At 43.3% G+C, this 21,132-nt stretch overlaps 1 protein-coding gene across 1 annotated transcript in view; it reads left to right on the top strand.

Moving 5' to 3' along the window:
- The window catches only part of FBXL17 (F-box and leucine rich repeat protein 17), a 491,914-nt gene that overhangs the window by 466,813 nt on the left and 3,969 nt on the right, over window positions 1–21,132 (top strand). The window contains exon 8 of the mRNA XM_080679035.1: window positions 446–588. Within this exon, the coding sequence (XP_080535161.1) occupies window positions 446–588 (143 nt within the window). The remainder of the gene's footprint in view (window positions 1–445; window positions 589–21,132) is intronic.

Genomic DNA, 21,132 nt, shown 5'->3' on the forward strand with positions numbered 1-21,132 from the left:
GAAATTCATATGCAGTGTTACACACCTCAAAATGGTGTTTATATGGATTTTTTTCTTTTTTAAAAAATTAACGTTATCTTGGGTAAAGTTTAGTTACTACTTGGGGTTTTTCTGTAGCATTTTATGTGTAATTCATTTTAATTTGCTCCTTCTGCAGATATGTATGTTTGCAAGTACAGGTAACCTTGCAATGAGTAAAACTGATAAAAGGTTGTGTTCCAATGAAAGGGAAATTATGGAATGATCATTCACTTTGTGAAATGGTTTGTCATAGGGCGAGCTTTCCTACAGTATTTTAAATTTAATTTTGTTTATAAAACATGCATTTACACACACCATTTCAGGAACAAATTTAGTGAGGAAATGGGAGAAATGGTCATAATGAGATAGAGATCCCTTCCACCGCTAATGTTTATTCTGCCTTCTTTCCCCGTCTCTTCCGCAGCGCTGATAGCCATTGGGCGATACAGCATGACAATAGAGACGGTGGATGTCGGATGGTGTAAAGAAATTACAGACCAAGGAGCCACCCTGATTGCGCAGAGCAGCAAGTCTCTGAGATATTTGGGGCTGATGAGATGCGATAAAGTAAGAGTTACTTTTCAAGTTAATTTTGTAAATATCAGTGTAGTTAATAGCTGGATATCATATTTTCTCTCTCTCTCTCTCTCTCCCTCTCTCTCTCTCTCTCTCTCTCTCTCTCTCTCTCTCCCCCTCCCTCTCTCCATATACGTATGTGGGTATGTATGTATATAGGTATATATATATATGTATACATGTACATACATACATGCACTGTTAACAGCTATGCATTTTAAGATTCCTGGCTTTCTAACCTAATCTGACATTGTATTTGCATTTCTCTGTTTAAAAATGAATTTTGTGCTTATGCAGAAAGAAAAAGCAATCATACTCATAGTCAACTTTGATTTTGACTTCCTACCCTTAAAGCCCATGGACAAAATGTGTAATGTTTGCATGGCACATTGTAACGTGCAGGGTCTAACAGTGAAATTCTGCTCTGGGTTCCAAGTTTCCTGCAGCAGTAAGGTGGAAAGAAAGTGCCAGATTGTTTTTTCCCAATTCAAAGTCTGCAATTTCAGTGCCCAACATCTATGTATTCTGACTATCTGGGGTGCAAGAATGGGCCGGAATAGGGATATTACATGGGAATTTGCATCTTCCCACATTTAAGCTGCTGCCTTTAGCACAGGCTGAGAAACAGTCCCAGAGGTCCCACTGTAGGTCTGTGGAGCTGGCCCAGAGACCTGAACATGAGTTTGGGAAATTGGGCCATATTTAATACGGGGCCCTTTGAAGGTGTTTTCCCTATAACAGATCTAAGGAATAGTTATTCATACTGTGAAGGCGAGAATATAGAGTCTCAGAAAGACCACACATGGCTCCAGGCCACTCATCCCAGATGTTACCCCAGGTCTCGGGAGTCTGTGTTCAGGCTTGTGGCACATCCTCAGGGCATCTCCGGGCACAGGGACTGTCTCCTTGGAAAAGAGCCACCTCAGATACTTGCTCAGAAAATGCTGGTGTCTTATAATAATTTACACATGTATGATACTTTTGCAAATGGTGGTTAGGGACATATCTAGCAAACGAGAGTGAAACTAAATACTATATGTCTCTCAAAGGACATGCATTTTCTAAATGTAGCAAATTTGGGGCAAATAGAAGAATAGCCCAAATCCTTTGTGTGTTTTGTCATATTTGTTAATTGACCCCATTCTGTTCTCTAAATGCTTTAAAATCACTTTAAAATCCCAACTTATACCAGGCCTTTGCCCATTGGTAATGTTTAGAGAGATTTTATTATAAGGTCTCAGCCCAGCTTAGAAAGCTGACTGACTTTGTTACTAAGCAACAGCCCTGAGACCCAAGGGTTACAAGTCTCTCTCAAATTTCACTACTAACTAAACCTAGCACTACTACTAACTCTGTCACTTTAAAATAAAGTTCTTTTTTAAAAAAGTTAAAGGGAGGGCCCACAGTCAGCAGAGTATCCTAGAAATGTTGAGCCATGACAGCAGAAGTCCTCAATCTCAGCTGGAGGAGCTCCTACATGAATACCACGTAAGCAAGGACACCAAAAACATGTGCATTCAAAGTGGGTCACTGTATCCCAACAAATCAGTCTTTGGATTTGTTGAGATCAGCTGCACTTCAGTGATGAACTATAGAAATTTATAGGACCAGACTCCTAGATGCAGAGAACAGACTGATGGTTGCCAGAGGGGCGGGGGCTTGTGGGACTGGGTGAAAAAGATGAAGGGATTGAGAAGTATAGATTGGTGCTACAAAATAGTCACAGGGATGGGGAGTACAGCAGAGGAAATATAATCAGTAGTATTGTAATAACTACTAGTGTATATGGTGCCAGTTGGGTACTGGAAATATCAGGGGGAACACTTTGTGGAATATAGGATTGCCTGACCATGATGCTGTACACCTGAAACTAATACAAACTGGTGTTGAATGTAAACTGTCATTGAAAATTTAAAAACAAAAACCAATTTAAAAAACATTTTTAAAGAAATTTACGTTCTGATTAGTACAGGAGATTATTTCAGATATATTTGCTAACCAGCATTTTGCTAATTTTAAATTTAAAAAAAAAAATGGATCCTTTTCTACCCAAATACAAGTTAGTTCAAAGTGAGATGGGGTGACTGTTCTGTTTGGTGGTACCCCTGAGGGTTTTGCCCATTTCCTGGGGCAGCTTCTGAATCCTTTCTCCAATTTAAGAGCTGCTCTGAGAGGCCCTGGCTCTAGCACCAGGTGTCTGACCATAGCCTGTGGCCAGCCAGGGGGTGCGGGGCCCAGTCTTGCTGCCTGGCGCCCTCAGGCTTAAGGCAGCTCAGAGGCAAACGTGAAGAGAGAAAAAGTTTCCAAACCATACACAACGTGCAAGTGAAACCTGCACATAAACGCCTGGTTGATTTAGTTGAATGGAAATCCAGAGTAACCAACTATTCAGCTTTCAAAATTGGTATCATGCTATCCATTACCCGCTTTCAAATTTTTATCAAGACTCAAAGAAAAATTTGAGTAGCAGAGAAAAGCAGTTTGTAGTGGAGGGTATGGACTCTGGAACCAGAGTTCAGGTTTAGATCTGGGCTCGACACTCGGTTGTGTCATCTTGAGCAGTTACTTAACTTCTCGGTGTCTGTGTTTCCTTGTCTGAAAAATGGGGGTGATAATAGTACCTTTCCCTACGGAACTGCTGTGAGCATTTCAGTGAGTGCACGTATATCAAGCCCTTAGAATATTGTGTGTTATATATAAAATGCTCAGTGTTGCTGATTATTCTTATCATCAATGTCATTATATTAGCCTGTGGTTTAATATTTGAGTTTCCAAAAGAGAAAAAAGTAAGTCTATTGCCTGCTATCCTGTTTTGAAAGGGAATTAAAATGGAAGGAAAAAAATAAACTCAGATTACAGGAGATTTTGCCCTTTTACTTTTTCCTCACTTAAATTTAAACTTCAGATTCTTTTCTATACAAAGATATCAATAATCAGCTGAAACCGGTTTGGCTCAGTGGATAGAGCGTCAGCCTGCGGACTGAAAGGTCCCGGGTTCGATTCCGGTCGAGGGCATGTACCTTGGTTGCGGGCACGTCCCCAGTAGAGGGGGTGTGCAGGAGGCAGCTGATCGATGTTTCTAACTCTCTGTCCCTCTCCCTTCCTCTCTGTGAAAAATCAATAAAATATATTTTTAAAAAAAAGATATCAATAATCACATTTCTATACATTTTACGAAGGAAAACCAATGCATCCATGGGACACACTGTATTGGGGATCAACGTACTAACTCAGGCATAGGGATGAAGAAAGATCTGCAATGGGAGGAATGGGTGAGCTGGAGAGCAGACCATTCAAATAGGTAAACAAAAAGAAAGTACTAAGAAAAATAATGGAGAAAATTAATAAAAACAGGAAGCACAGAGACATTATGATTGGGATATGGAGACAACGATGAACTACCTCAATGTGATCATCTGTGCCAACAAAGAACTAACTAAATTAATTTGGGCCCTTCACTCTTCTCCCTGTACCTTAACCAAACCTGCTGACCACAAATAATTCACAAATATGAGTTATCCTTCCCCTTCGTGGAGCCAAAGGAGTGAACAAGAGATCTCAATGGTCTGCACAGTTACCCCCACTTCAGAAAGGCTGTCCCTGGGGCCCTGCACTGCGATGGAGCGGGGAGAGGGTTTGTGACATCTGTGTGTCCCAGGACGCGTGTGCCGTGCTCCTACGGTTCTGAGAAATATTGAAGGCTGGTTATGTTTCCTTTCCTGTGCAGTCGGTTTCATTTGGGGCCACTTATACTTAATCTGAAAGCTATACTTGACCCAAACTTATGCTTTTTTCCTCACTTGAGTTTTTGAAAAATTGTAAGAATAACAAAATGCATGGCATTGGTTGTAGGAAGGTGTTTTTCCTCCATTTCTCTCATTAGGTAAACAAAGAACAGATGAGAAACATCAAACATATTGCTTGCAGACGAAAGCAACATGTACTTAGATTATCAGACAATGTCTAAGCAAAACAGCAGTAAAATTTGTTGGGCTGCAACAGTGATGACGGAGGAGGCCTCCAGCCATTTGACGAATGTGGCATTCCCTGCGTACTTGTAAAATTAGGAAGTCCTTTAGGAAGTCCCTGTTTGAATAGCTTTACTGATTGCTGGATGGATAAGCACCTTACAGGCATTACTTTGGGTTTTGAAGCTGAGGCCACTTAATCTCCTAAACTTTAGTGCATTGTAAGAACCAAGAGAAGAAAACGCTGTGTGAGATGGCTTTGATGAATTGGGGTGAATTTATATCCTTAAAGACTGTTCAAAGGCTTACTTGACCTTGGGAATTAGAGTTGACCCCAAATCACCTATCAACTTAACACACATTTACTTGGCGATTTAGTAAAAACTACTTGTATAATCAACGGGACTCTAATCGGAGCAATATGTTTACTCTGCTTGCCTTAATTATAGACGGTGGCTTTGGTTATAAAAATCATTTTCACAACTTCAGTGAATGCTAGATTCTATATAGATCTGTTTCTTCTAATAATATATTTTTCTCATTTCTCGCAAGGCAGTTTGGATGGAGAACAAAACTGGAAAAGACAAAAAAAAATTCATGGAAAAGCTGTAGGGCAAATGGAAATACAGTGTTCAAGGTTAATGAAAAATGTTTTGGGTAACAAGGTTGATGAAAGGGAGGGAGCCCAGTGGCACTGCGTTGGCTGAGAAACCAGACCTCGCCAGAGGCAGCCTGGCTGGTTTGGGAAACCTCGGTGATAAAATGTCGCGGTGGAAACCTCTGCAGTGCGTGTTAATACAGAAGTTTGGAGACAGAGAGCCTGAATTATGAGCAGCGAATAACATCATAAATGTAGCAATTCTCATATGCCAAATGCTTGTGAAAAGCAGTTGGATGGAGAAATGCTAGAGCTTTTAAAAGCTCCCTTTCACTTACTCTTTTTTTTTTTTTAACTTCATGCAGAACTAATTTTATACACTGTTCATTTGATTTGAAAATGCCAGCGTCTGGGGTATCATTAAAGAGCGTTATTGAGGGAGCCACTCTTGGCAAAGCATTTTGCTTAAAATGCTTATTAGTTCCTCTGTCCCTGCAGAGTTGTAGACAGGATGGAGAAAGTGCACCTCCGTCTACTAGCTCCATCCCTCTGCCTCCGTCTGCAGCAGGTAGCTGCCCTTCTGTTGGACGGCCACTTCTCCTGGGCCCATTAAGGCGCCAGGAGGGCAGTGGAGGCCACGTTACTTAAGGAGGAGACATAAATAGGTTTTGAAAGGTCCACCCCAATGTCCTATGACCAAAGCCTCTCGGAATTTCTTTGATTTCTAGTTGACATAAATTAGAATTACACAGGCGTGAAGAGTCCACCCAAAAAAGATCAGAGAGGCTGCCGGGGGAGGAGAGGGCTTCTCTGTGATCCTATTGATTTTCCCAGCTGCCTCCAGGCCAGGGGCTGCTGCAGAGGCGACTGTTATTGATCCACACCATGGAAATAATGAAATTAATTCATTTCTCATCAAACTGCCATGGCCAAGACCTTTCTCTTCACCTGCCCTAATTCCCGAAGTACTTAGTTGGGGAGTGAAATAGATGATTTCTTTAAAATAAATTCTTTCTTGAGGTCAAATGGAATCTTAGTTTTCACACAAGTTCCTCATTTAAATGGTAGAGATATTTCACTTAATCAAGTCAATGAGAAGCCAGTATAGAAAACAAGTAACAGAAACAAGTCAGCCCTTTAGAGCCAGGATCTGCTTTACAGTTTTGGACTACCCAGGGCCAAGTCTTGTGTGCCCAAGTTAATGTCAAAATATTCAGGGGGAAATTGACCACTGCATTTCTCAGGAAGTAATCATGGTGAGAGACAGCCTCAACAAGCTAAATATTTCTGTGGAGAAAATGGAGTTTTTATCAGCTTGTTTAGGAATCATAAGCAGGAAAGCCCTATGGGGAAAATAATATAGGACTCTGTAACTAATACACAGAACTAACTGGGAAAATCAGTTTCAGGGAAAATAATTTGCGGGGCACTGTGTCCAGGACTGTTTTGGTAGCAATTCAGCCATGAAACAAAGTGTATACCTGCAGGGGCTCGCCCCTTCCCTGCTACGTGCACACAGCTGTTTCTAGATTGCCCGTAGCCAAATTTTAAGACTGAAAATGTATGCCTTATCAAAGAAAATAAAGTGTAAAACACACACACACACACACACACACACACACACACACACACTACCAAAAACATTCTCTCCTAACAAGGCAGGAGGGGTCTGACTGTACAGATCCCGCAGCCCCAGGCCGTGAGCGACATACCGTTACATGAACAGCCCGCAGTGCCATGTGCTCCGCAGAAAGGGGAGAGGAAAGATGGTGAGAGCGTGTGGCTGGCTCCCAGATCTGAACCTAAGTCTTTCACCTGAAGTATCAGCATCCTGTTTCTTTTGCTGATAAAACAGTTTCTCCAGGTGATTTTTCACACAGGAGCACTTTAAAACACATTTTTACAACCCTCTCCTGATTATTCCTGGTAATTGAAACAGGGAAAAGCCCATCAGCTGAGATATAGTGGTTACCACTCAACCTCATTTTAGCCAAGTGTTCCCATCTCTTCCACCTGAACTGTTGTGAAGTGGTAGCCGAAAGGCCTTTCCTGCCTTTAGATATTAAACCAAGAAAATGCTGGCCTGGGGCTTTTTTGACAAGTTTATTTGGTGAACATTGGCGTTTTCAAATTCTACTTCCATCGCTTTACTGTCTATGGGACTTTGGGCAACTTCCTACTAAAAGCCTCAGTTTCACCATCTGAAAAATGGGATAATATTATGTATCCTATGGGTTTAAGTGAGATATTGCAACAAAGCACTTAACCCAAAGATATGCACACTGAAAATACTCAATAAATGTAATTGCTATTAACTATTATTATTTTCGTTATTATTTATTCATGTAGTATACATACCTGCTCCGGAATCATGTATCAGATATTTAACCATGATATGAACCACCTGGCTCATAATATTCTAGCTATGAAGGTACATCTTATATGCTAAGATCTTACCAAAAAAAACAAACAAAACTAGGCCCCTGAGACTCAGACAACAATTCTAAAAAAACCATAGAGTCTATTTTTTAAAATAGTTAAGACCAATCAATTTACAGTCAAACTTATAGAGGAAGAAGAAACCCAGAGACCAGTGGATCTCAGTTCTTTCCTGTGAACAGAAAGAGTAAAGATTCCCCAAGTATGACAGCCAGTCGGTGTCTAGGCTGGGGCTTGTTTGGTTTGTTTCTTCAGGAAAATCATCTCCTGTGAACCTTTTAAGGGAGGGTGCTGCAAATAGCTGCTTATGTTTTGCTTACTTCTGTTATGGGATGGATGTAGAGTGAAAGAGTGTGTGTGTGTGTGTGTGTGTGTGTGTGTGTGTGTGTGTGTGTGAAAGGAGGAAGGAAAGGGCCTTCTGTTCCCCAAATGCTGTAGGGTGGAGAGACTGTTTGGTTGGCGTTTGCCTGAAGGCATCCTGGAGCATCATTGCTTTGCAGTAAATAATCTCCTTGGAACTTAGATTCGACTTAAGCAATTATACAAAAGAATGAGGTTGTAGGATCATATTATTTTTCTAATTTAGAAATAGGAAAGGTAACAGCAATATCTTAACAGAGCTCAGATCGAATTCCAGAACTCGTAAGCACCTGACTTTGCAAAGTGAGAACAAGGATGGCCCACAGGGACTCAGGAGACGGGGCTGCTGCCCGCTGGGAAGGAGCGGCCGGCCTGCTCGCGAGGCCCGCCACACAGCAGCAGGTTTTCAGGGCTGGCCGTGCTTCGCCTCATGCAAATTTTGTTTGGCAAGTAGTTTTTCAAAGAGAAAATCTAAACTTCCCCCCTGCCAATTTTGATTAAATATTTTATTCATTTATTCAAGAAATAGCGATTGAGCTGCTTACTATGTTCCAGTCACTCTGAACAGGTGACAGGTCAGAAAAAATCAGTGAACAAGATCGAGTTCCTACCCCATGGAGCCTGCAGCATCCTGGGGGAGACAAGCAAACAGGCAGCCACAGTGCTGTCAGACTGCAAATTAATTTTCAAAACCAGCACCCAGACTTACCTTTCTTCTGCATGAAGAACCACTTACATAGCACACCTGCGTCAGCGGTCCTCTGGAGCCCTGCTTCCCGGCCACTCCTGGGAAGTTCCTGAAAAGGACTGGCTATGAAGAGTGGTCCTTCCTTTTTCACCACCTATTTCCATCCTCACCGTGCCCCCGTTTCTGTTCTTTTCAAGGTCACTGGTGACTTCCATGTCACCAAATCTAGTGGCCACTCCTCTGTCCACAACCTGCTCCGTCTCTTAGCAGCTGCCCACATGGTAACCGTCCCTCCTTTGTGACAATGCTTTCCTCTCGTCGTCCCTGTCACCAAGCTCCTGGCCTTTCTCTCTCCAGATCCCGTACCTCCTTGGCCTCATCTGTGAAGTGGAAGTAAAAATAGCACCTATCTCATAGGCTATTGAAGGATTAAGTGAGTTTATATGTGCAAAGTTTCTTACATGAAGTAAGCAATTAACTAGTAGCTCTTATTTGTTGTGGTGGTTAATTCTTACCTTTTTCATCTCCACCATTCACCTCTTCATTAGGATGTAAGGTCCCTGAGTGTCTCCTTCTGTGCTGTATTGTCAGGCCCTCCCATAGTGGCTGGTATATTGTAGTTGCTAAAAAGATATGTATTGGATGATAGATGGATGGATGGGCAGATGATGGGTGAGTGGATTGGATTGTGCTTCCCATCTGCATTCTGTGTAACACCATGCTTCTGAAGAGGTTCCTCATGCTAAGGGGACAGCTCTCAACCAGAGAGCCCCACTGTTATTGCTTTATTTATTTATTTTATTTACATAGTTTGTTTATCTACTTAGTTATTATGTGGTTTATAGAAGTATTGTTCAGCTAAAAGCAAGTTTGATAACCTTTAGATCCCACTGCTTCTTAATAATTTGATTGATTATAGAAAGTATCAAGGCAGAGGGGAATAAATGAATGAGTAAGAAAGATGACCCCTTGGGTATAAGACCAGTTTCCTGTAGCTGGGAATTCTGAGTGTAACATTCGCGAATCGCTCTCTGGGTTCAGGACAGTCACAGAGTTCAGGCAGCTGATGTGCCATGGGACTCAGCATCCTTCAGAGGCCAACCCTGAAATGCTCTGATTTATGTAGTCTCTCTTCTGAAAATGAAAAATAGCACTTGTTGTAGGGTTTTTAAATATATATATAAACGATATTTTATTGATTTTTTTACAGAGAGAAAGGGAGAGGGATAGAGTCAGAAACATCGATGAGAAAGAAACATCGATCAGCTGCCTCCTGCACACCTTCCACTGGGGATGTGCCCACAACCAAAGTACATGCCCTTGACCGGAATCGAACCTGGGACCCTTCAGTCCGCAGGCCGATGCTCTATCCACTGAGCCAAACCAGCTAGGGCTAAAAATATACTTTTATTGATCAGGAAGAATGGAGAGGGAGAGAGAGATAGAAATTTCAATGAAGAGAGAGAATCATTGATCAGCTGCCTCCTGCACGCCCCCCCCACTGGGGATCGAGCCCACAACCCAGGCATATGCTCTGACCTGGAATCGACCTCTGACCTCCTGGTTCACAGGTTGATGCTCAACCTCTAGAGCAGTGGTTCTCAACCTTTCTAATGCTGCGACCCTTTAATACAGTTCCTCATGTTGTGGTGACCCCCAACCATAAAATTATTTTCGTTGCTACTTCATAACTGTAATTTGCTACTCTTAATGAATCGTAATGTAAATATCTGTGTTTTCCGATGGTCTTAGGCTCTACAGCAGCAGTTCTCAACCTGTGGGTCACGATGAAAATAATTTTATGGTTGGGGGTCACCACAACATGAGGAACTGTATTAAAGGGTCGCGGCATTAGAAAGGTTGAGAACCACTGCTCTAGAGCCATGCCGGCCCGGCTCTTGTAGGGGTTTCTTAATCTACAGATTTACAGATTACTTTTATGCAGAATAAATTTTTTCTGATAATAAATGTGTTTTAGGAAACAGGTCAAATTCATAAATTCTACCTGATGGAAACTGCAATTTAGAAAGAAATTTTTGTCATCAGGTGTCCACTGGTGCCATACGCTTTGTATAAGAAAATAAAAACTGAAAACAAGAAAGCCATTAAGCATAAGAGAAAACACATTTTTTAGTTCTGAGAGTTTTCTGCCTCAATTGTATTTTCCAGCTTAATTTTGCCAGTTTAATTTAGAAACACCCAGATGTGTTCCATAAATACATCGCACTTACCACTCAGTGACTACATTAATTATCTTATTAGGGAACAGGTTTTCTCAAAGACTTGATCTTTTGCCGAACCATTTGGAGTGCTGCAGATGAGTGCCCAAGAGGTTTCCTCCATCCCCTGTCCCACACGTGTCTGTCATGGCTTTCATCTGCAATACATATGCAAATCTATTTTTAAAAATGTACAGACTTGCACGGTGGGTCATCTCGGTGGCTATGGGCTGTGGCCTCAGAATGGCCTATGCAGGACTGGTGTCTAGAACTTACACTTGGCTTGAAACATCTTTTTTGGTGGAGGATCGCTGGGTAAAACAGGGAATGAAAATGTCACTAATTTTTCTCACTGACAGTGTGGCTGTGGGACTCCTGTCACACTAATCTCTAATTAGAGGCTTCAGGTTGGCGAGCCCCGAGCCCCGATTCTCCCTTAACACTGCAGGCGTTTCTGTGATCCCCATCCTCCGGGTTCTCCGCTGCTTTCTCACTGTGCTAATTCAAGTGAAGAGAAGCGATGCTCGTCCTCACAGGCAGCCCACATTTCATGAAAAAGAGACAGCATGAAGCCAGGCCTGTTGTGATATTGACAGAGCATAGCACTTCCAATCATTGCAGATTCTGAAATGGAATGACTGCATTTGACAAAATTGACTGAATTCATGAGCCTGCCGCCCTGCCAGGTTCATTGCCTTCTCAGTGTCTGTCTCTTTCTATGCTTTGGGTTTTTTAGATGAGATTTTTGCCACACAAGAGTCAGAGTTCTTACATCTATATTTAAAAATGCATTCTTAGAGGCCTCAGGCTGTCGTCCGTGTGAGGTTTTTGTTTGAAGCATGGTGCATTATGGGTAGCCTGCAGTCAGCTGACTCTCATGGTTAGCAAGTGGCTTTTAGGCTCCAATAAGATAATCCAGTTTTCTTTTTAAATGTATAATAAATACTTAGTCCTCTCCCACCTCATGAGTGGCCCCTTGAAGAAGCACAAGGTCCATGTGAACACTGGGTATGGGGCACTTTTTCCCTCCCTAAGCTGTTGGGAAGGCCAGGGGGCTGCCTCCTCTGGCCACACCTCCCTAGAAATCTAAGACAATGCTGAGAGAGAAGAAACCAGTCTGGTGTTACCATATTCAAAAATATACTTTCGTCTCAGGCAGTGATGAATATTTGGGGGGAAAGAGAGGTGGGCTAATAAGCTGTAGGAACAACTTTCTTTCTCCAGCACCCCTGACTCAGAGTTTATTGCGGAGGGCAGCCTGGGAGGAGGTGCGCGCTCCTTACTTTTCAGTAATCTTAGTTCACATCCCGCCTTCAAACCCCCACGTGCAGAAATCATCTGCACCCTGTAGGGACTCTTCACTCGGAAGCTTTAGACCAGCAGATCTCAACCCGCGGCCCTTGGGCATCTCCTGGGAGCCGTAAAGAATACTGATGCCTGGGTCCCACTCCTCCAAGGTTCGGATACAGGTCGTCTGGGACTGGCCTGGGCAGTGGGAGACTTCAAAGACCCCCATGAGTAGCTGGGCTGAGAACCACTGTATTCTTGGTTGTAATCTTGGTTGCAGTCATAGTTTAAGTCATCCCACATCAGTCAACATGTATCAGGCATTTGTTGTAGCTGAGTCACAGGGCGGTTCACGAAGAAGGCCTGGGTTTGACTGAGGAAGGAGGAGTGAAGGAAGGGACCTTGACGTTGCCTGCAGAGCAGAGAAAGGGAGCAGCCAGGCTGCTCTCACACCAGAGTCATTTCCACGGCCCACACCAGGCTGGGAAGGCCCTTCCGCCTCACGGTGGGCTCTGCCTGCAGCCTGTCTATGTGGCTCCAGCTTTATCCGCCTTGCTGCTCAGGAGAAAGAGAAAGGTAAGCTGGGAGCCTGTGAAAGTGGTGCTGGATTCCTGGCGTCCCGAGCCTCCCTGCTCTAACTGTAGAGAAACATCACCAGGATGTGGCGTGTCACCTAAAAGGGGATGTGAGAGGTCCTGCGACAAAGGGAGGGAAATAGAATCATAAAAACCTCCCAGGGCCTGCAGTGTGCATGCTGTCAGCTGAGCAGGGTCCTGGGAAAATCAATGTATTGTCTGCTCTTTTATTTTTTTCTTAGTGTCCTATTTAAAATATTTTAAACTGCACTTAGATGACTCATCTCATTTACATACAAATTTGAGCTATTCCTAAAAGTTGCATTACCCCTATTTTACTCATTCCCACGTGTGCCCATCATGGGGCCAGTGGAGTCTCATTTGAATGTGCATTGTCTAGGATGAGTTCCAGGGGCACCTGACGGATGCCAGGGTCCATAATGGCCAGAGAGCCAAAACCTCGGAGAGAGACAGACTGCCAGGGAGACAACACTCTGCCTCTGGGCCCCCCGGAGTCAGCCTCTGGGGCTGTTAGCAGTGAGTGACATTGCCCAGGGAGTCTGTGGAGAATGACAGACCAGCGTGAGGGCAAGGGCCCTAAATCGGGAAGCGGGTGCTGAGTGTGCTATTTGCGACACCTTCACAGACGTACTGTGGGCCCCTTAGTTTCCCACTGCAAACAGGGGGATCCATTTTCTTAGCTACCCGCCCCCCTCAGAGAAGTACCATTTGAAACAAGAACGTACCTCACCTCAGTTATACAGCTAAGTTGCTATGTGTGCTGAAGAAACTGACCACACAGCTCACAAAGCAAGGAGGAGATCCATTGTTTTATTCTAGCTTACGAGTGGGTTTTTTTCTTCCCTGAAAAATATGTGTACATGTAGTGCATGACGTCAACGGGCTGGTGCCTCCTTGTCCTTCACAAGTCACTTAAACGTCACTTCCTTTGCAAAGCCCTTTCCAGCCCCCTGGGGAGGATCAGGTGCCACTCAGCTCTCCCGTCCACAGCAGCCTGCGCTCCCCCTAGAAGGCCCTCCGTGGGGTTTGCTGCTGCTGGCTTCCTTGTTTTTCCCTCTCTCAGAGCGTGGGCCCTGTCTTTCCTGCTGGCCTTCTACCTGAGGGACACAGGACGTATCCCTGGGTGGGAGAGAGGAAGGGAAGTTGCAGTTTAGGGCAGGGGTCAGTTGGCGCTGCCCAGAGGCCCTTGTTCGTCTAGCAGCTTCGTCATGTTTCCGTCACGGTTCAGCATCTCCCACGACCACAGCACCATGACAATGTCCTGCAGGCCAAGTGGGATCCACTGTAATTTATATTCCCACAGAGCAGCCATTTTGAAGAGATTGCAGAGAACTTTGAAAGGAATTTGTGTGTAAACGACAATCATTTTTCTTAATTGTAGCTGGAAAATGAATGTCAGTGAAGCTGTGTGCCCCTGTGTGAAATACTAATTCTGTCTGAGCCACTATTCATCTGTAATCAGGGCATTCAGGCCTCGATGCCTGGGAAATAGTAGATGCTCATTGAATGTTTTTTCCTTCCCCTCCTCCTCCATTCTTACTGGAGTATGGACATACTTTAATTTGCCTTATTAGTCATTTGGATGAAAAATGAACAAATTATTTCAAGAATTTCACCCAAATAAACCATGTGCAGAGAAGAAACGTGTCTGGTTTCCCACTTACTGCATGGGAGCTGGTTTAGAGTTTTCCTCTCGCGACTGTCCCAGCCTGTTGCAGTCCTGTCTGTCTGCTCCCTGCGACAAGAGTCACACCACTGTCACAGTGAAACCAACAACATCCAAAAGCCCCAGATTTCCAGTTGCCCCCAGGCATGTGGAATTGCTGAAGCCCAAGAAATCAATGGGTGGAAATAGCATTGTTTTGAGACAGGAGACCTGTCCACAGTGCACTGTGTTACCAGGTAGCTGTGACATCACCTGTGGGGCCCCCCTGCGCCTGCCACCCTGAGCAGACTGCTGATGCTCTAAACTAAAGTATTCAGTCTTCTGAACCATGTGGGTTTTTGCAAAGTTTTGGAAACCAAATCCCGTCCAGGGACCATGAACACGTTTCTCAGTGTTCTCCGGCCAGTGTAGTGTGTCACTGCTCTCCAACAAGGAAGGCTGCCCTCAACTAACCTGAGGTATAGCCCAGTCGTTTCCTGAGTACTGCCCGACAGCCACGTGGCCTAGCAAACACTGCCGAGTCACCATCATGAGCTACTTTGGTCTCCTGTGCAAAACTATTGGAAACCCAGGGAAGGGGTATCTGGAAAGGGGCACCCCTGTGATGTCAGATGCAAAGGAGAGTAGCACAAAGAATCACCTTGGGTGTGAACTTCAGAGGATTAAAGGAGTTTGGAGCTGCCATAATGTCCAAACGTTAGAGACTGCTGCCACTGTGGAGGGAACAGTCTGGGAACCAGGTGAGCTTATCCTCACAGTTTCTGATGAAGTATTATTTGGTGCCTCTGTAGTTACGCAATAAGCATTCTTTAACCAACTATCATATTAACTTAGCCCACAAATATTTATTGAGTACGTACTATGTGCAGGGCATTCTCTATGTGCTAGGGATTTGGCATTGACAGAAACAGCCCAAACTCCTGTCTCAAGAGGTTATATTCTAATGGTCAAGAATATGCCAGGCAGTGTAAGACTGAAAACAAAGGGATGACTACAATACTCCTTGTTGTCAAGGCAGTTACAGTCCAGGAATAACTCAATACATTTTATTGTTGTTGGTATTGGTATTTTAAATAGCGTTCAGTTTTTGCAGGGAACTTTTCTCCATCTAAAAAAATAGTGATTTTAAGTGCTTTGCAGGCATACCTCGGAAATATTGTGGGTTCAGTGCCAGACCACTGTAATAAAGGGAGTAGTACAATAAAGCAAGTCATAATCCTTTTGCTGGTGGAGGGTCTTGCCTTCAATTTGTTTAAAAAAAAAAGGCAACATTTTGAAGCGCAATCAAGCAAAGCACAGTAAAACGAGGTATGCCTGAATTATATCCCTAAGTGTGATTTTAATATACTCACATGTGTCAAATAGTTGTCCCCTTACAATAAGCATGTCCTATTTCACAACATGAGTCAAAGAGGAAACAAGTGTCACTTAATATAAATGGACTAGGTGGCCAGTGCACAAGTTCATGCACCTTGAAAGAAACTGTGGGCCGCGAGGCTATGGTGGGTACAGGGGCAGGTCTTGGCCCATCCTCCGAGCCCCCACCTGGCCCCTCCCATCATGGCCCCTGGTTCCCTCTCTGCCAACAGCCCTGCTCCCACTGCCGCCGCTCCCATGCACCGACGCTGCCGGCACTGGCCTCACTCACATCCGCTGATGGCGCAAAGCGATTGGGGCCAGCGCCGGCAGTGGGTGCAAGTGGTCCAGTGCTGTCAACAGATGCGAGCAGCAGCTGCTGCCCTGGTCGCCCATCAGGAGCAGGGGGAGGTGGATCGGGGCCGGCGCCAGGCGCCAGCAGTGGGTGCAAGCGGGGCCAGTGCCAGCAGCAGGTGCAAGCACCAGGCGGGACGGTGGTGCATGGGAGCAAAGAATTTTCAGTAACCACCAGAGGCTTGCCCGGATGACAGCGACCAGTACCCCGCCTTGGTCTGGTGCTCCCGCTCACCTACTCCACCATCCCACCACAGCCAACACCCACCATGTTTCGTACTCTGCCGCTTCCTGCCAACGCTCGCCATGTTCTGTGCGTGCGCCCCCTGGTGGTGGTGCACATCATAGTGACCGGTTGTTCTGTTGTTCCACCATTCAGTTTATTTGCATAATAGGGTTTTATATATATAGATTCTTCAGCAAATTTTATCAGAAATTCTATTTTTTGAGCAATAGATATCATTGGGGAGATAATTCAGGCCAAGGCTAACCCTTATCTGGAGCTTTGTGGGGAAAGTATTCCTAAGGAGGTGAGGACACAGTATGATGGTCTAGATAAATTGGTTAAACTGAGTACTGGAGACTCTGACAGTGCTCCCCTCAGCCTCCCATAGCAGCAGCAATAGAATGAAACCGTGGTGTGATTTACCTTAATTAGCACAGCAATTTGCCTCACATTTTCCAAAAGTGCTGATAGATGTTAACTCAAAAGAGATTAAAATACCAGACAAATTGCTAGAACCTTAAAAAGAGTTATAATAATTTTGAACATGTAAATTATGGTTATGCAGTCTTTTGAGAGAACTGTAAAATTCAATATTTCTTATATTTAAAGAAAAAACCTGTGATACATGTTTCCCCCCCCCCCTTTAATCACAGTAATTTCTTCAAATGACACTGCTACATATTTCTTTAGGAAGATACACTGCATTTTCCAAATTGCATGTGTAATATAGGTGGTACCATTGATAGTTTTCAGCAAGAGGAAAAGACATTGAATACTGAAAACCAGGGAACATGGGGAAATTTTTTTAAATTTATTTTTATGGTCTTTTTCTATATTACTTATATTTTATGAGTTGGAACAGAGAACAGTTCTTTTCATCCTAACTAATGGAGCTGTGCATGACAAAAATGCCTGCAAATTTTGTAGGTAAGCGTAATGATTTAAAACAATGTGGACCCTCCTGGTGTCTTACACTGAACTCCTTCTCTAAGGCACCAAAACGCTGAGAGAGTCTATACAAGGAGGTGAGCATAATTTGTACTTCTGAGTAGATGAAAGCAACTTTAGTGTAAAGCTTGCCACACTGTAACGCCAGGAGACACTGTAAGTAAAAGATGGAACTTTCCCTAGTGGGGCCACATGTATTTCCCTGAATAACTTCTACTCAATAAAGCTCTCAAATGGAATATTTGCGTTTCCCCCACTGCTTTGTTTTCCAGAATTTACAGAGTGCAGTTAGCAAAAAGATTGCTTAGAAGACTCATTTATCCACAGAGGAACTGCAGTACCATTTTTTCATGCAGCTGTACAAAGCCAAAGCTCTGTCTGTTCTTGCCCATAACCTATGAAAGCCAGAGAATTAACAGTCTCAACTATAAGTGTATCTTCCTTTGTACAAGAGAAATAGGTAAATTGAATTTTGCTAAACAAAAGGATATATAAAATATATTGGGAGAGCTGACAAAATAGGTTAACCCTACCATGAAAGTCTTTACTAAAGTGAACAATGATTCTCTAATTTATATACTCCATAAATCCATATTTTCATGTATCAAGTTTGCTTAAGGTGAATTGTATCTCCCTGCAAAGCTGTTATCACCTGGAGATGTTTTCTATTTTTAAAAATTGGACCTTAAAAACAAATTGCCTGTCAACCTAGGTATAAAACTTGTTACAGGCCCTCTGTAGTGTAGAAAGGATATACCATAGAAGACAGTCCCATCTTTATGGTGGGTTTAAACGTGTCTCCTTCTCCATCCTTTTTTGTTATCTCTTTTCAGTTAGTTGTTCCTTGAATGCTAAGTGGCTTGGCGCATGTTTAGTTCCTTTGCGATGTGATACAGATTTTCTAAGTATCCTCTCTGACCAAATGACATCAGCTCTCCCTACCTAGATCTGCACCCTTCTGGTTTATTTATGGCAGGAGGGGCCAAGGTGACCTAACCGTAGCCTGGAGAACCTCAGGTAAAGAAAAGGGAGGATTTCCAGAACATGTGTTATTGAGGAAAATTCTGTAGTCTCCTCCAAAGTGTCTTAATATAAAATATATCCTTCTTGTATATGAAGTATATTTTATTTAAATACATCTTCATTGATTTCAAAGAGGAAGGGAGAGGGAAAGGGAGGTAGAAACCTAAATGATGAGAGATAAACATTTATTGGCTGTCTCCTGCATGTCCCCCACAGGGGATCAAGCCAGCAACCCAGGCATGTGCCCTTGACCGGAATTGAACCTGGGACCCTTCAGTCCGCAGTCTGACGCTCTGTCCACTGAGCCAAACTAGCTAGGTCTATAAAGTATATTTTAAAGGTTACTTCTTGCCCTGTGATTATTTTATTTTGAACATTATAACTAACGTTATAAAATTTATTTCTGAAATATCTCAGAAGTGGAGCAATATTGAGCATTACTATAGAGAATTGGTCGTCCTAACATGTTGACAGTTAACATGCACTCCATAATCGTGCCTGCTGTAATAATAAGAGCTACCATTTGGGGGTCCTTTTTAAAAAATGTTTACTTCTTGATTTGAGAGAGAGAGAGAGAGAGAGATATCAACAACTGATTAATGATCTATAATAAAATTATATTATTATAGATCATTAATCAGTTGTTCCACCCATTCATGCATTCCTTGGTTGAGTCTTGTATATGCCCTGACCAGGGATCAAACCCACAACCTTGGCACTTTGGCATATTGGGACAATGTGCTAACAAACTGAGCTACCTGGCCAGGGCCTGGCGGCCTTTTTTTAAGTCAGTCACAGTGTTAGGCATATTATTACAGCTAATCCTTTATAACAATCCTATGATATAAGTACTTTTATCCTGTTTTTACAGTTGAAGAAATCAAAAGAAGTAAAGTGAAACCAGGATTCAAACCTGTTTCTGGTTGACTCTAAAGTCCATGTTGTGAATGCAGTTGCCATGTTTCTACTTTACATGTGCACAGCTGGAGAGCCTCAGTCAAAGGCAGAGGCTTTAGTTCAGGTGGAAGAGATGGGCAAGTTAAGGGGATGATGGCCATGCAGTGTAAGAGGGCTTAAATCATGGACAAAGCTCACAGGGGACCAGCCATGGGTGCACAGACAAGGGGTGCCTAACTTGACCTCGTGGGCAGATAGGCCTGCTGCGGAAAGGCTTCCTGAAGGAGGTAATTCTTGAGCTGAATATGAGTTCCTGAGGAAATTGCTGGTCTTTGTGGTTATGATTACTTTAGTCTCTAGCTTGGCCTTGCTGTTGGATCTCTAATTTTTATTTCTAGTTTGTTATTGTTATACTAGAGGCCCAATGCACAAAATTCATGCAAGGGGCTTGGCCCTCGCAGCTGCAGCGGCTTGCCTCGGCTCTCGCAGCCCTGGCTTCATCCAAAAGGTCATCCAGAAGGATGTCCGAGAAGGTCGTTCGGCTGTCCGGTCTAATTAACATATTACACTTTTATTATTATAGACTAGAGGCCTGGTGCACCCTCTTCGCAATCTGGGACCCCCTCGGGGGATGTCCAACTGCTGGTTTAGGCCCAATCCCACAGCAGGGATCAGGCCTAAACCGGCAGTTGGACATCCCTCTCACAATCCGGGACCGCTGGCTCCTAACTCCTTGCCTGCCTGCCTGCCTGATCACCCCTCACCACTCTGCCTGCCTGATTGCCCCTAACCACTCGCCTGCCTGCCTGATCACCCCTAACTACTCACCTGCCTGCCTGCCTTATTGCCCCTAACTGCTCGCCTGCCTGCCTGATCGCCTCTGCCTTGGCCCCTGCCACAGCGGCTTCATCCGGAAGGACGTCTGAAATGACAACCAGAAGGTTGTTTGCTCTCTGGTCTAATTAGCATATTATGCTTTTATTATTATAGATCATTCATTCACTAGTAAGTAGGCCTGGCTTATAGGTTAAAAAAAAAATGATATGGCTCTTATGGCTCTTACATTGGAGCAGGAGAAATAGACATTAAACAAAGCAATTATAAGCTAACTTTATAATATATGTGCTATACAGGAGAGGTTGGCAATATTGGAAAAGTGAGCAACCTGGAAGCCTTACTTCATTTGGGGAGGGGAGCAGGGAGAGGGCAGCGACCAGAGTTACCTGGGGAAATGACATTACAGCTAAGAATTCAAGAATGAGTAGGGTGAAAGGTGAAGAGGAATATAGTCAGTAATATTGTGATAACTTTGCATGGTAACAGATGGTGACTAGACTTGTGATTACATAATGAATATATAGATCTTGAGTCACTGTGCTACCCACCTGAGACTCCAAAATAGTTTAACAAATTTAAAAAAAAATAACGAGTAAGAAGTATGCATGAGAAGGTAGTTTTAAGGGGAAAGTGTATTAAACGGTATTCCAGGTAAAGAAAACATGTGCAAAGTCCCTGAGGCCGGACAGAACTTGGAAGCTTGATAACCTGAAATTCAGTCAGGTGAGTGGCTAGCATAAAAAACAGGCTAGAGAGATAGGGCTACATGACACATGGCCTTCTAAATGTACTGTTACAAGCTGCCTCAACACAGGCAAGACTTAGAACATAAATTTAAATTTAAAAAAATTATATTGCTTAAAAATCCTCTTAAGACCATCAGTTCATATTCTCAACACTATATCAGTTCTTCCTTTTTATTCAAAATTATTTTCTTCTTATTTTTGAAAACAAAATGTTATACATCATATCTATATCACAAAAAGAATTAACTGCATGTCTTGTTTGAATTTAGAATAATAATTGATTTCTATACAAGCAAATTTTGAATAGAGAAATATTCTGATGAAGAT

Source organism: Plecotus auritus, assembly GCF_963455305.1.
Source record: "Plecotus auritus genome assembly, chromosome: 7".
Taxonomy (NCBI): domain Eukaryota; kingdom Metazoa; phylum Chordata; class Mammalia; order Chiroptera; family Vespertilionidae; genus Plecotus; species Plecotus auritus.